At 50.6% G+C, this 13,593-nt stretch overlaps 4 protein-coding genes and 2 non-coding genes across 6 annotated transcripts; 2 read left to right on the top strand and 4 right to left on the bottom strand.

The window, feature by feature from the left end:
- The first annotated feature begins 105 nt into the window (after positions 1 to 105).
- Positions 106 to 3,644, top strand: DL89DRAFT_266119 (uncharacterized protein). Its single transcript, XM_040886970.1, has 3 exons — positions 106 to 170; positions 248 to 1,613; positions 1,637 to 3,644. Exons 1-3 carry the CDS (start codon positions 155 to 157, stop codon positions 3,201 to 3,203), a joined length of 2,949 nt encoding a protein of 982 aa, XP_040744608.1. The 5' UTR covers positions 106 to 154; the 3' UTR covers positions 3,204 to 3,644.
- Positions 3,279 to 4,700, bottom strand: DL89DRAFT_119685 (uncharacterized protein). Its single transcript, XM_040883193.1, has one exon. The coding sequence runs from the start codon at positions 4,621 to 4,623 to the stop codon at positions 3,319 to 3,321; it is 1,305 nt and encodes a 434-aa protein (XP_040744607.1). The 5' UTR covers positions 4,624 to 4,700; the 3' UTR covers positions 3,279 to 3,318.
- Positions 4,701 to 7,885: 3,185 nt separating this feature from the next.
- Positions 7,886 to 8,152, bottom strand: DL89DRAFT_266117 (uncharacterized protein). The gene has a single exon (XM_040886969.1). It carries the CDS (start codon positions 8,146 to 8,148, stop codon positions 7,978 to 7,980), a length of 171 nt encoding a protein of 56 aa, XP_040744606.1. The 5' UTR covers positions 8,149 to 8,152; the 3' UTR covers positions 7,886 to 7,977.
- Positions 8,153 to 8,211: 59 nt separating this feature from the next.
- On the top strand, positions 8,212 to 8,284 carry DL89DRAFT_t60. The gene has a single exon. It is a non-coding gene; the product is annotated as a tRNA-Phe (tRNA).
- A 620-nt stretch (positions 8,285 to 8,904) lies between these two features.
- On the bottom strand, positions 8,905 to 11,025 carry DL89DRAFT_266116 (uncharacterized protein). The gene has a single exon (XM_040886968.1). It carries the CDS (start codon positions 11,004 to 11,006, stop codon positions 9,069 to 9,071), a length of 1,938 nt encoding a protein of 645 aa, XP_040744605.1. The 5' UTR covers positions 11,007 to 11,025; the 3' UTR covers positions 8,905 to 9,068.
- A 282-nt stretch (positions 11,026 to 11,307) lies between these two features.
- DL89DRAFT_t47 lies at positions 11,308 to 11,389 on the bottom strand. The gene has a single exon. It is a non-coding gene; the product is annotated as a tRNA-Ser (tRNA).
- Positions 11,390 to 13,593: the final 2,204 nt, after the last annotated feature.

Genomic DNA, 13,593 nt, shown 5'->3' with positions numbered 1-13,593 from the left:
GTCTTCACCCGCCAGTTTGGCCGCGGTATGCGTGTGACGCCCGATCGACAGAATGGCTCTAGGCAGGTTTGACACATAAACATGCCTCTCCCTTGTCTTCATTTGCTGAAAGCAGCCTATATTCTTTTAATTTTTACCCGAGGTCCATTTGAAGATGAATGCCCAGCAAGGTGAGCACCTCCTCTCTCTCTCTCTCGGCCGACCCGACAACACACTGCATACCACTAATTCCATAGCGCTACTGCAGGGTTTCCGCAACTGAGCTTTATCCCAGCCACCGATGCGCCCAACTACGCGCAGACGTTTTACAGCAGCGTGCAGCCCGGGGCTACCAGAATCTCAGGCCAGACGGCTCGCACAATCCTGGAGCAGTCAAAGCTGTCGACTCTGGATCTGGGCAAGATTTGGGAACTGTCAGACCCGCACCACGCCGGGTCGCTGTCGCTGCCAGAATTCATGCTGGCCTTGTTCTTGACACAGTGCCGCATCAACGGCAAGACCGTTCCGCCTGCGCTGCCATCCAAGATTTCAGCTGAGATCGAGGCTGCCAACAACGCTGCTGCCTCGGGAGGCTTTGCCCAGGCCAGTATGCCCGTCCCGGCTCCTGGATACCAGGCACAGCAACAGCCTCCAGTGCAGCCCCAGATTCAGTCGCAGATGCCTGCCCCCGGCTACCAGCAGCCACAGGCAATGAATGTTGCTATGCCCACGCCCTCATTCTACAGTGGCGGGCAGCAGGCACCAACGCTGGTTGCGCCCGCTGTTACAGTCCCTGCAGATATCTCACCTGTGCAAGACTTTGAGTCACGATTCCCCGATATTGTCCCTATGGGCGGCGTGGCCGCGTCACTGAGCAGCGCCAAGCAGTCGTTCCAGCAGAATTTACTCAGCGGACGCATCGGCGAGAGCGAGCACAAGTGGGCGATCTCGACTTCAGAGAAGGCGCAGTACGAGGCTATTTTCCGGCGCTGGGACCCAGGCCACCGCGGTGTGCTGAAGGGCGAGCAGGCACGCGAGGTGTTTGCGCAATCTGGGCTTCCACAGCACGAGCTGGCAAAAGTCTGGAGTCTTGCCGACATCAACAACCAGGGCGAGCTCAACCTGGACGAATTCAGCGTTGCCATGCACTTGATCTTCCGCCGCATCGCCGGAGATCGCCTGCCGCAGGAACTACCGCAGGAACTGGTGCCGCGCAGCAGCAAGGACTTTATGGACTCGCTGGTCAACATGAAAGAGCAGCTGATGTTCAAGGACTTTAAAAAGACACCCGTCAGGGTCACCACGCCCGTGCGCGCCTCCTCGGTTCCCGTTGAAGAAGACGATGCCAGCTATTCGGCATACAAGAGCGCGAACCGCCGCCGCAACCAGGCTGGATCGAGCCGTCACGGCACGTCGTCGGCGGAACCCACACCTGAGGCCACAGTGCCCGTCACTGCCGAGTCGGTCGAGCAGCTGCGTAAGAGCGTGCGCCAGCGCAAAGACGAGATTGCGTCTCTCAAGGCCGGCATCGAGTCAAGGCAGCAGTCTCGCACCGAGTCTCGCATCTCCGCCCGCTGGCGCATCGACGAGCTCAAGCGCGAGATCGAGGACCTCCATCGCACAATCCAGACACAGTCGGCGGTGAGTCAGAGTACAGCAAGCAGCTGGCCCGCCGTGCCAAGCTCGCTCGCGGCATCGATGAGCTGACAAAGGACCTACCATCTCTGATTACAGAGTACGAACGCCTGGCCACTGAGCTTGCCGAAACCAAGCGCGATGTTGTGCGCAAGCGCGATGCCAAGGAGAACCCCAGTCCTGGGGTTAACACCAGCGGGATGTCGGAGATGGAGGCGAGGGCTGCCCGGCTCGTCGCCCAGCGCATGGCCGCGCTGACTGGTCAGGCACTCGACGAGGATGGCAAGTCGAACGAGCGCATCAAGCACGAGATTGAGCGCGTCGATAAGCAGCACCACGAGCAGCTGTACCGCGCAAAGGCTGTGCAGAATGGCATGGAAGATGTCAAGCGAGAGATTAACAAGTTTGATCTCAGTGCCGCTTCGGCTGCCGATACTAGCAAGTGGCAGGAGGGTGTTGGGCTCAAGAGCGAGGAAGTCAAGGAGTTGATCGACCGCCTCAAGCGCATCGAGAAGATCACCAAGCCAAAGTTCACTCCGTCACCCGACAGTGTCTCGACGCTGCGCACCTCGGCGTTCTCTCCTGTCACCAGCCAGGGCATGGGGGCTACTCAGCAGTCGTCATCAGGTCCCAGCATTGCTGAGCGCCTGGCACAGGCAAAGACTAAGCAGGAGCGGGACCAGCTGCTCAAGGACATGGCGGAAGAGCGGTTCCGCGAACGCCAGCGTGCTCTGGGTCTCCCAGTGGACCCGGAGCCTGAAGCGAAGAAGCCAGAGCCGGCACAGCAAAACAGCAACCCGTTTGCTGCCGCCACTGCCAGCCAACAGCCAGTCGAGCCTACCCAATCTACTGCTCCGTACAGCGGGCCAAATTTTACCAACTCGCTCGAACTCGACAACTACAGCGACACTAGCTCAGAGGAGTGGGACAACGACTCGGATGACGAGCCCGAAAAGCATGCTACTGCTGCTGCTGTCGCTCCCGAAGCCTCCGCCAGCCCCACTGAACCAGCCGCCCAAGTACCTGATCCAAACAACCCCTTCCATGGTCTTATCGCCGCCGCCTCTGCCGACGACAGTAAGACGCCTGCCGCAGCCAAAGAAGAGAGGCTCGACCACGACAACTACCAGCAGCTGCGTCTGCGTGCCCTCTATCCGTACCATCCTGACGGCGCCGACGAACTGCCCATTGAGACTGGCGATCTGGTTGAGACTAAGCCCGTGCCGCTCGGCCGCCCATCGACGCTCGACCATTCAGACGAAGGCTGGATGTACGGTGTTATTTTGAAGGAGGCAGAGAGCGATTCCGGCGATGGCTGGGAGCCCAGTGGCAAGATCGGCTGGTTCCCGAAAGATTATGCTGAGACTCTGGGCGCCCCGGGATCCCGCGGCTGGAACAAGACCAAAGCCCTGTTTGGTACCGCCAAATACGACTATGAGCCGCAGCATGACGATGAGCTGAAGGTTGCCGTTGGGGACCGCGTGAGGGTTGTGGATGGCGACAAGGCCGAGAGCTGGTGGAAGGTGCGCAAGATCGGCGACAAGAAGGAAGGAATGCTGCCAGCCATGTACATCGACCTGGACGAGTAGTCACGAAGCCTTAGTAATTCACAATACAGCATATATGGCAGTCAGCAGTGGTCACATACAAGCCGCTCACTTGGAGATGCAATGTTCAACATTTGAAACTAGATCATCAAGAACTCTACATCCGCCTGATATAGGCATCGGCCTCCGACTGATTGGCTGGGTATCTCTGGTGCAGCGGTCTCAATCTGGCCTCCAGAACCGTCGAATCCGAGTTGACCGCAGATTCGTCATCGCTGGGCTCCGGGAATGCGAGCTGGTACGCTGACTTCTTGGTCGGCATCGTATCCAGCGACAGCACCTGAAGACCACTGTCACTAGAAGACTCTGTATCAATTTCCTGGCTTGGCTCGATCCTGGCTTCCTTGTGCCGTGCCACCAGCGGATATTTCTTGGTCAGCTCCCTATTGACTTCTTTGATAACACGAACGACTGAAGGATCGGTCACAAACACCAGAAAGTTGGCCAGCACTGTGGCCGCGTGTCCAAACCACGCGAGCTTCTGCATATGGACGAATTTTGGAATTTCGCTCCTGTCCGTCAGCTGGATAGAGTACTGGATGTAGTAATATGCGATATTGCAGCAGAACCAAGCCAGCGGCGCAATGGTATACATAGCGATACGCACCGCTGCATTGTAGACGTTGCGAGCTGCCCGCAGCCGCTGCTCCTCGTGCCGCATCGTGGTCCTGCACTTGCTGGTCTTGCTGCTGGACAGGAACGCCTGGTTCTCGGCAGAGATCTTTTGCAGACATTTGTTGATCTCGCGCTGCTTCTGCAAAAGCGACAGGATAATGCGTGTGAATGTAATGACGTTGTAGAGCAAGCAGAGTGCCGGCGTCAGCATATAGGCACACACCACAAACACCACAAACGAGGCTGTTCCTGGTTGGTATGGTTCGAATGCCGAGCAGTAGCCTTGTTTTGCAGCGATCCCCGTAAGCGTCGCCAAATGAACCAGTGCTGCTAGAATCGGAACTAGGAAGTACAGATACTCGCAGTACTCGCGTGGAACCACCAGCCTGGGTCGCAAAAACATGATGTGCAGATTGACGGCAATAGCTGTGGATGCGTAGACGCCTGTGTATGTGACAAAGCCAGTGAAGAAATAATATGCCCGGCAGCCTGTGCTATTCCCTTTCACCACCTTGGCCAGCATGGTGAGGCCCAGGATGCAATCCATAAGCGTAATAAAGAAAATTAGACGTAGAGATGTACGGTTGACGAGAAAGCGGCGCCAGACGAAGACAGCGAGAAGGAAAATCACCATGACTGCGGCAAAGCCCGAAGCCAGGCCGTAGCCGAGGTGGAAGAGATAATATTCGTTCTTTACCTGCCGCATAGCTTCAGCGAGGATTTTGTCTGGGTTGTCAGGCTCCAAGGAGAATGCCCGCATCAAGAGCGTACTAGTAGACGAAGACATTATAAGGAGCTAGTATAGCAAGTATGACGCTGTCTGATATAATAATAACAGCACGATGGGTGCAACATAAAAGAAAGGAAGGGAGATAAAAAAATACCATTGGCACAGTATTTCAAGCACGATTGCCTCCGCAAGCAAAATCTTATATAATATTCAATGCGCAGTCGCTCAATGCAAATGGCATAGCTATTGGGACACCACCACCTCTTAATTCCATACAGACACAAGCAGGGAGATATACTCCATGCAGTGAATTGTGCAAAAACAGCCAATCTGCAGTTTATTTGCAAATGCTCCAGGCTGTTGGTTGATTTCGACCAATGTCCAACGCTTAAAACTCCGAGTTGGAAGGAATATAAGTGCCTGGGAATTAAGCATATCACTTGCAAAGAGAACCATCGATTATATTTTGAATGACAATAGTTTATCTGCGCTGAAAGGGATTGGAGTGATGGACACTATAAATCAATTATAATTCAGTAAGCGTGTCCTTGTGAAAATGGATCATCGGTCTCGTTCCGTTGTTAAGAAGCTTCAATCGCTTGTACATTGTGACTTTATTGAAAATTCATACAATACTCATATTAATAGAAGTATCATGCTACAAGCAGTTTGTGAACTAAGCGGACACCGTGCGGAGAGCTGCTGTTGTCCGACAAGCCATTGTAATCTCTCAGTCATTAAAAATGAAGTGACTTTTTACTATACAAGCACACGCTTATAGATGCTTTTGAATTGGCGATCGCTTCAGTCCTGATTTATGTTGGAGTTCAGCTAAGCCAATGGCCATATCAAGATTCAGCAAAATCATTCAGCTGATACCGATAACGACGTGCATACAAACACTCAGGGAGGCATCTGGATTACTTGGATACGTGGTAATGCAGAAGAACCAAGATTGTAAACAACTGTAAAACTTATAGATGTATTGCTTTTCGAGCCAAGTCTGCAAATTGAAGTAAAACAATATCACAGATTGAAATGGCACATAATACTTGTGACTACTAGAATTGCTCTGTTCATGATGCGAGCTCGGCTGCTAACCAGCATGAGTTGACATGTCGATAAAAGCACCATAGCGAACCGGTCATTTGAAGGTGTCGGATGGCTGTTAATGCAATAGCGATCCTGGACATCTCCCATATTGATGGCCTACTCAGCGCAGGCGCTTCAGCGCTGGTTCATGAATGAATCAAGGCGCAGCTTGCGGTGAAGCGGGTACACCTTGGGACTGGTCCCGACACCTGGATGGGCCTTCCAGCGCCTTTGGTGCTGCTTGTTTGACTTAGTGGGCTGCTGCTCTGGTAACCTTCGCGCTGTCATCGTGTTGGCATAAAACGGTGCTAGGACACACCGCACAGATGCACAGGCAGCAACGTAGGCACGGAATTTTGCTGGGCTAAGGGACCGGCAGCAGTGCTTGGAAAGCTCTGCCTCTGCTCTGCAGACAGCATCTTCTGGGACTTGATCCTTTGTAGCCCGACGAATCCTGTCATAGTGGCGCAGCTTGAGCTCCTTATTGTGCTGCTGCCGTGTGTAGCGGTAGAGCATTTTTTTCACCCTCTTTCCCATTGCTGCTATTTTCATGCATCATGTGTAGCAAATCGCCCTGACCTGGATCGATGAATACACAGCGGCCTTTCAAATTCTGCAGCTCTGGCTGTGGGATCTGGTGAATATAGCGACAGTCAGCTATAGTACTGCCTCCTGTAGCATCGCCTCCCACAGCATCGCCTGTAGCATTGCCTCCCGCAACATTGCCTCCTGCAGCACCAGCCTTAGGTACCTTGTCTTGTAACAAAATGCATATCGTTACACCATCTGTTGTCGCCATCCCGTGGAATTTTCTATCACCATGCACCTTAATTGGCTTTGATGTTAGATCTGCGACCCGGCCCCACACATCCCACACAGATTGTGTGATCCCTTGGACCGGGTCGTGTGCACAGACTGGGGGTGCTGGTGCATATGCATTGTTAAGTGCTGCAACAGTGTCTGCTGCCGCCGCCGATGCACCAACAATTGAATCAGCCGCTACTGCTGCAGTTGCTGCAGTAGCCTCTGTTGCATCTGATGGCATCTTCGCTGCTTCGCGTGCAGCCTTCTTGGCCAATTTTTCACCCTTTTCTGCTGCTTTCCTTGCCTCTGTCGCTGCCCTCTTTGCTGCGTTGATCTCTGTAACCTGCTCGCGTGTTTTTGAAATAAACACCTGCTTGATTATTTGCTTGTCTAAGCACACATGGCCTGGGATCCATGATGTCCGCAGAGGCAAGCATTGGGGAGGAAGATTTGCCAAGCTGCTCATTCTTGATAAGCTGGCATAGGTGAATGTATGCATGCAGATACTTAAGTGGGTTTGCCTTGGCACCATAGCATTGGCTATCTTTGGCGAATCTGTACTTGGCATCATAGGCATTAAGGACTGGCGCCAGCTTGTTGTAGATTGCAGGCACTGGTGGGGTAAGCACAGGAGGTCATTCATAGTTACTAAACTAGGTACTAAATATTTAAACCTTCTAAAACATTTTGTTCTTTTGTAATATACTTAAATACCAAGTTTAAGGTAGGTACTAATAAAAATAGGTATAATGATTAGTCTCCTAGAAAGCTGAGTTTTGTCCCCTATGGTCTATAAATAATTAGGATATGTGTCAGATCATTAAATATTCAATAGCGATAGATGCCATTGCAGGATCTATTTAAAAGTACAACGATATGATAGTAGCCCTTAGATTCAATATTATTTTTCAGTACATTTTTCATATATCTAAATTATTCACTATAAAGAGCAGAGCAGATTTAGCACAAGCCAAAGAATACTCAACTTGTACCTATGCACTAAGCACTTGCCAAAGCAAACAACCCCCCTCCAATTCTCTTTAGCACCTCTAGTAGTGCACTATTCTTCAACCCCCTCTCCTATATTTCTTCGTACTTCTCTACACTCTCTATGTGTGGGCTGACTACTTCATTAAATCCCTATTTGATTCCTATAAACAAACGTTAATAAAGATGGGAATGGCTGATGCCACCCCCACCAATAATGTCGGGCCTATCGAAGCAGGTCAAGGCAGTGTTATGTTTGTGGCAGAGGAAGCAACGGAGTGGAACCCAGGGCTGGATAAACTGCTTGCGGACATATCCGAGTCAGATGATATAGCAGGAGGACAGAGTCAGGGAATCTTGTCAGGTTCGGGTCGAAGTTCAAATAAATACTATTCAAACTTGAAACAGGGTTAAAACGGGTTGAAACAGAATATATGAGTAGGGAACTCTAGTAGACACTGGATGATGAATTGTCTTGGGGTCTTGTCGAATCGAAGCATATATATGCTTCGATGCACTAGTGTCTTACTAGCGACGTTGCGTTGCATGAACGACGGGAATACCGGTCACTGGTCCTTGCAGCATAAAGGTACTGCATTGTTGTACCACCTGCGGACTTGGATCCGTGGGAGCTGGGTCAGGGGATATCGTGGGAGTTGGAGCCGAGTCATCATGTTCATGCTCGTCGGATTCGAGCATAACAGCAGAACATTCGAGGACTCATGATCTAAGGCTTAATCGGACTCCAGTTTCGACGGTTCTGGGGCTTTAGCTCATCTGGGAGAGCGTATGACTGAAGTTCATAAGGCACCGTGTTCGATCCACGGAAGCCCCACTACGGATCTATTTTTGCTCGCCAGATCGCCATACTCTTTTGGATCGTCCTAGTGCTCGGCACCCTGGTTTGCGCCAACCGGTGGTGTTCGTCCATGCCACCTTTGCTTTTTGCTCAGTCGGTTGTGCATGCATATTGTTGTCATTCGGGCAACCCCACGCCATGTCCCTCAGAGGATCAAGAGCCAGCAATCGTATTGGTTGCCTCTTGCCGCTTCGGGCACTGGCTGTACATATTTATATGCATTAGCTCGCTGTCGCTTGTCCGATAAGATATTTTTGGCAAGCCATTCGTCTACTGGATACTGAATCTATGCACAGGCAAGCAGACAAGACCAGTCGAATATCTGCCTTTGCTGCAAGTGCTTTCAAGTGAGAAACATAGGGAATGGGGAATGGGGAATGGGGAATGGGGAATAGGGAACCGCACTGGGTGTTTGATGATGGCTCTGTCATTTAGCAACAGGCCGCTGTGATATTTATACCTGATGAGCAGGGCCTAGCAGAGCCATTTTTCTGGATAATAAAACACACAGATCCCAATATCTGGACAATACCACAATGGAATGCCGAAATTGATTGGAAGCCATTGCCGCCAAACACCTTACTTCTAAGCAAAGCCTTCCTTCTACTGCTTGTGCACATGGCACATAACGATGCATTTAAGAAATGGACGGTGTGGTTAACAAAGTAGTTGCAAGGTTGGAAAGCGATGGTTATAAATGGGCGTTGAAAACTGATGGAGGCGGAATGGAGGGGACATTTACATATGCACATGTTCACCGCTAGCACCCATCAGGAACACTGCTGTCATCGGTATGCCTGCCCCATCCACCACCCGGTGCATTGACACCAAGTCCGCGCTTGGCAAATGCACCCCAGATCTCGCACCTGTTCTTGCCACCAGTCAGATTCTGCTCGGCCTGAATTATGGCATTGCGTGCATCGATAAACGTTGGGTTGCACGGCTGCAGCTTCATCCCGTCAAGCAGGATCTGGAGCATGATGGAGTTGCCCTTGGTCAGGTCGTGGGCAAAAATGTCATCGGCAAAGCCATTCTTGTCAATCAGCGCCCACATCACTTCATACAGAATTTCAGCCCACACCTCGCCGATGGCATGCACTTCCTGGTAGTCCATGCGGTCGAGGTAGCTGTATGTTGATGGGTTGGTGTCCATGCTGGTCGAGTACGGATAGTTGCGAATCCCCTTGGTGTACACATAGTGGCCCAGCACGAGGTCAGTGTCATGTGTATCAGTGCTCTTGAGGCGCAGGATAGTCGACACTGCATCACTCCACCCCTCGCCCATGCCACCCGACTCGCCATCATTCAGGCAGTCGGTATTGGCGGGCCCGCCTGTCAGCCGGTTCGAGATTCCATGGGTGAACTCGTGTGCCACAATGTCCTGCTCAAAGTCGCCGTCGCGGTTTGGCATAGTCTGGGTCCATGTATACATACGCATGCGCGGACGCTGGCCATCAGGAGGCGTGGCAAAGTTGGCATTGTTGGTGCCAGAGCCGTCCTGGGCATTGGCAATGACGCCATCCCCGCCAACCCCTCTGCCGCTAAAGTTCTCATCCTGGAAGTTGCCTGCAGCCTCATCAAAGCCGTAGATGTAGGACAGATCGTGCATGATGTTGTTGGTATAGAACAGCTGCACAATAGCTGCGTCAATGTACGACTCTGGTGGCTGCGACAAGTTGAGGGGAAAATCGAACACATTGCCGGGGCCAGCTTTCGGGCGGTGGTTTGTCTGCCATGTCGAGCCACCGGTTGGGTTGGACTGTGCCCAGACATTGTTGCCGTAGGTCGAGCCCTTGGTGACCCAGCCCTTTGGACTGGCATCCTTGCTTGCCGGGTCAGCAACCAGTGTGTGCTTGCCATCTTCAGGAGACAGCACATCCTTGGCATAGACATTGTATGATTCAGACTGCGAGTACCAGTCGTAGAGGGCGAGCACATTGTGCGAAGAAGTGTCGATGCTTGCAGTCCACCAGTGGTCCTGCTGCTCGGCATTGACACGCCAGACGCTGGATACTGAGCCGTCAGCATTCTGCAAGAGAGCAGAGGTAATACGGGCAGTTCCATCGATGGCAAAGTGTGCAGGCAAGTTCGTGACAGTGAGCCCAGACGGTGAGTCAAAGCTGGTTGCTGCCATGCCACCAAGGTCAGTGTCGGCAAGTGGTGCTTGGATGTGGTTGGCCAAAGCAAGAAGGGCCGCTCTGGCAGAGTCTGTTGAGAGAGCAGCTGATGAAAAGTCGGCATTGTTGCTAGCCAGAGGCTCAGGAGTAAATGAATGGCCAGACGAAATGACACGTCCATTCTTGTCAATGTTGACGTTTGCTACGGCATTGGTGACATGCAGGCCACCGTGGGTCTGGACCATGTAGACATGTGTTAGCCCTGTAGCAGTGTCGGTGTATGCATCGGTGATGTGGATGCTGTCCAGTTGGATGCCATGCTTCTGGTGCAGATAAGTGGCAGCAATCGACATGCTCTGCAGCAGCAAGGGGTCGCTGTGGGCAAGCGACGAGGAAAAGGTGGTAGGGCTTGCAATGGGGTTCAGAGACAGAGGAGTCTCGTAGACAGTGAATGGCTGTCTGTGGCTGAGAGCAGGGCTGAACGGCTTGGCTGGCGTGGAGAGCTGTCGCTGCTGTGGCTGGGAGATAAGCGCACAGGACAGAGCAGCAAAGTAAATGGTAGATACGAGTGGTTGGAGCATGGTTGGAGCATGGTTGGAGTGGAGAACGAGATGAGGCAGGCGCTTCGTTCCAGGTGGGTTGGAGCGCAATAAATACGCAGCTGGCAGCACAAGCAGCAGCTTTTACATAAGGCGTCGGGGGGGGCTGGGGACAGTGGCTTGCGGTGTGGTGGTGGGAAGCGTGACCCGGTCGGCTTAGGAATCGCCGGCGGTCCGCCAAAAGCAGCAGCAAAAACATGTGCAGCGCGTGACTTGGTCAGCGCTCGGGGAGTGAGGATTGCCGAGGCCGGGGTGGGGCGGCAAAAGGAATGGGCAAAAGAATCGTCAGCGACAGGATTTGAACCTGTGCGGGCAGAGCCCAACAGATTTCGAGTCTGTCTCCTTAACCACTCGGACACACTGACGCTTATCCGGATTGAGCCGAGGCTCTGAACCGATCAACTGCTGAAATTAGTGGGAAATAATGTATACATAAGGAGATCGAACAGTGAAGCAGTACGCTTGACACTCCATTCTTGCACTCTGCCGCTAATATAACCCCAGAACCTCCTGCTCCTCGGATATTACATATGATGACATTAAGGCTGAATTGACCACAAGTAGTATTGGTGATTCCCCTCTTGAAAGCGATCATGATAGTTTAATTCGCCATTAGGTATTCAAACAAATGTTCTTTAGTCTTGTTGTGTGGCTCAAGTTGTTCTGCAAGACAATATCATGTCAACCATCACCTTGGCCGATAACCATAATAGTTCTAGTGCGGAGCCAATTGAGGAATCGAACTGAGACTTGTGATCACTACAATCGCAGCTTGCTGCCCTGGTTTAGCTGCTACGCTCAGATACCACACAGGAACGAAATACTCAAAAGGGGCAGTGTGCGGCGCTCGTAATTTTATCGACACTTCCCGTTTTATTCTCTTGTTCCGTAATTCAAATATTTCAATAACACGTACAGAAATACCCATATCTTATGTGCTCTATATATTATCACAACAGTAGTGTTGCGCGCCCACCACAGCTGTCCCTAACGTCGACATGTCAGTCGAGTCAGGTGACCGCAGGCCAGACGCCAACGAGAGCCCTGCTACAGCCTACACTATAGAGGTAGCGTCTAGCTTCTGATGAATTGCACAGATGGCCACATTGAAAACACCTCCGCGCAACTCATCTATTCTCTTTTCTCCCTTTTCTTCAGTTAAATATCATCTTTAAAATTCCAACACATTTAACAAACACAGCTGTTGATATTCGGGGTCTGGAGTCCCCCTGCGCCACCATAGACAAGGCCAAAACGCATAAGTACAATAGCCCAGACAGACAACCAGCCTTCCTTCTTCCCCGAGTCACTTTGAGATGTTATTTTTTCCATATATTCGAGATCCACTCATTCCCCAAGTTAACAACAGTTAAACCGATATTTATTCACATATTACGCACGATTCTTGTGTAGCATATCATACAGCATCTGTCTACCAAAGTCGGCTTCCTTGTTCCCTCATATACACTGCTCCCCAGTCTTATGACATGCCTCACTAATGCACATATTGCCATCTTCCATACTTGCAGCGATGTTTCTGAGCACTGCTTGCTTTGATTATTGAAGTCTTTGTTCTTGGATTTGACAAAGTCTGGTGGGGCTGCGCGAGACAAGGCTGGTGTCAAATTGTTTCAAACGATAAAAATATAATGTAGAGTGGGCTGAAACACCTGAAGATATATATAGAAAGTGTGAAAGAGTGCAGAAAGGCACGAAGCTAATAGAAAAATATAAATGAAAGACAAGGAGGATCCGGTCCAGTATTTGACAGTATAGCAAAACATAAAGTGAAAATAGAACAATGAAATGAGGAAAATCTAATTCTGATAGCTGGAATGTGCTCTTTGGTTCAAGCCTTGGCCGTTTCTCTCAACTGCTTCTTATATAGATGAACATCTTCCTGCATATATACTCCAGTTTCTAACGTGAATGTTAAAATATGGCTATAAATCATGTGCTGTAAATGAGGGCCATTGAATAAATATAGATGTTCTAAAATGTGCATGCCTGTATTGTGTTTCATGTCATTGTAGCATTGTAGCACTGTCAGCATAGATTACATATGAGGCTAATAACTACACAACTGCCATATGTTAGTTCCTAGAATGAAGAGTCTAATCCAGTGCAATACGAAGTAGGAGGCATATGGATAATAAACTCATATTTTGAATTTATATCAGTGGCTATTTTGATGTCATATCAATATATTATTGTTGAGGCTGTTGCGCGGCCAGTGATGGCCACCATGATGAGACCATGGAAGTTATCAGGTCGACCAATAATGAGAGCAGCTCTCACCTTGAAGCAATAGAAATATCCAGTGGAGTCCTGTGGCTGCTACAATAACTGCTTGTCGCCCTGGTTTCACCGATGAGGTCAGGTGCCATATAGCAGCGAAATCTTCATAATGGCCAATGCATGGCATTTGTAGTTTTCCTTTCTCGTCTCTCCTTTTCATTTGTTTTGAAATTTAAACTTATTTAAACTCCCCTATTAGCACATTAAAAACTATCACAACCATTTTTGTGGGCTTTTAGTGAGATAAAGCTGAAGATAACGTGAAATTCAG

This window comes from Linderina pennispora (assembly GCF_002104995.1).
Source record: "Linderina pennispora strain ATCC 12442 chromosome Unknown DL89scaffold_4, whole genome shotgun sequence".
Classification (NCBI taxonomy): domain Eukaryota; kingdom Fungi; phylum Kickxellomycota; class Kickxellomycetes; order Kickxellales; family Kickxellaceae; genus Linderina; species Linderina pennispora.
The sequence above is the reverse complement of the archived record's forward strand: the minus strand, read 5'-3'. Positions and strand labels throughout refer to the sequence as shown.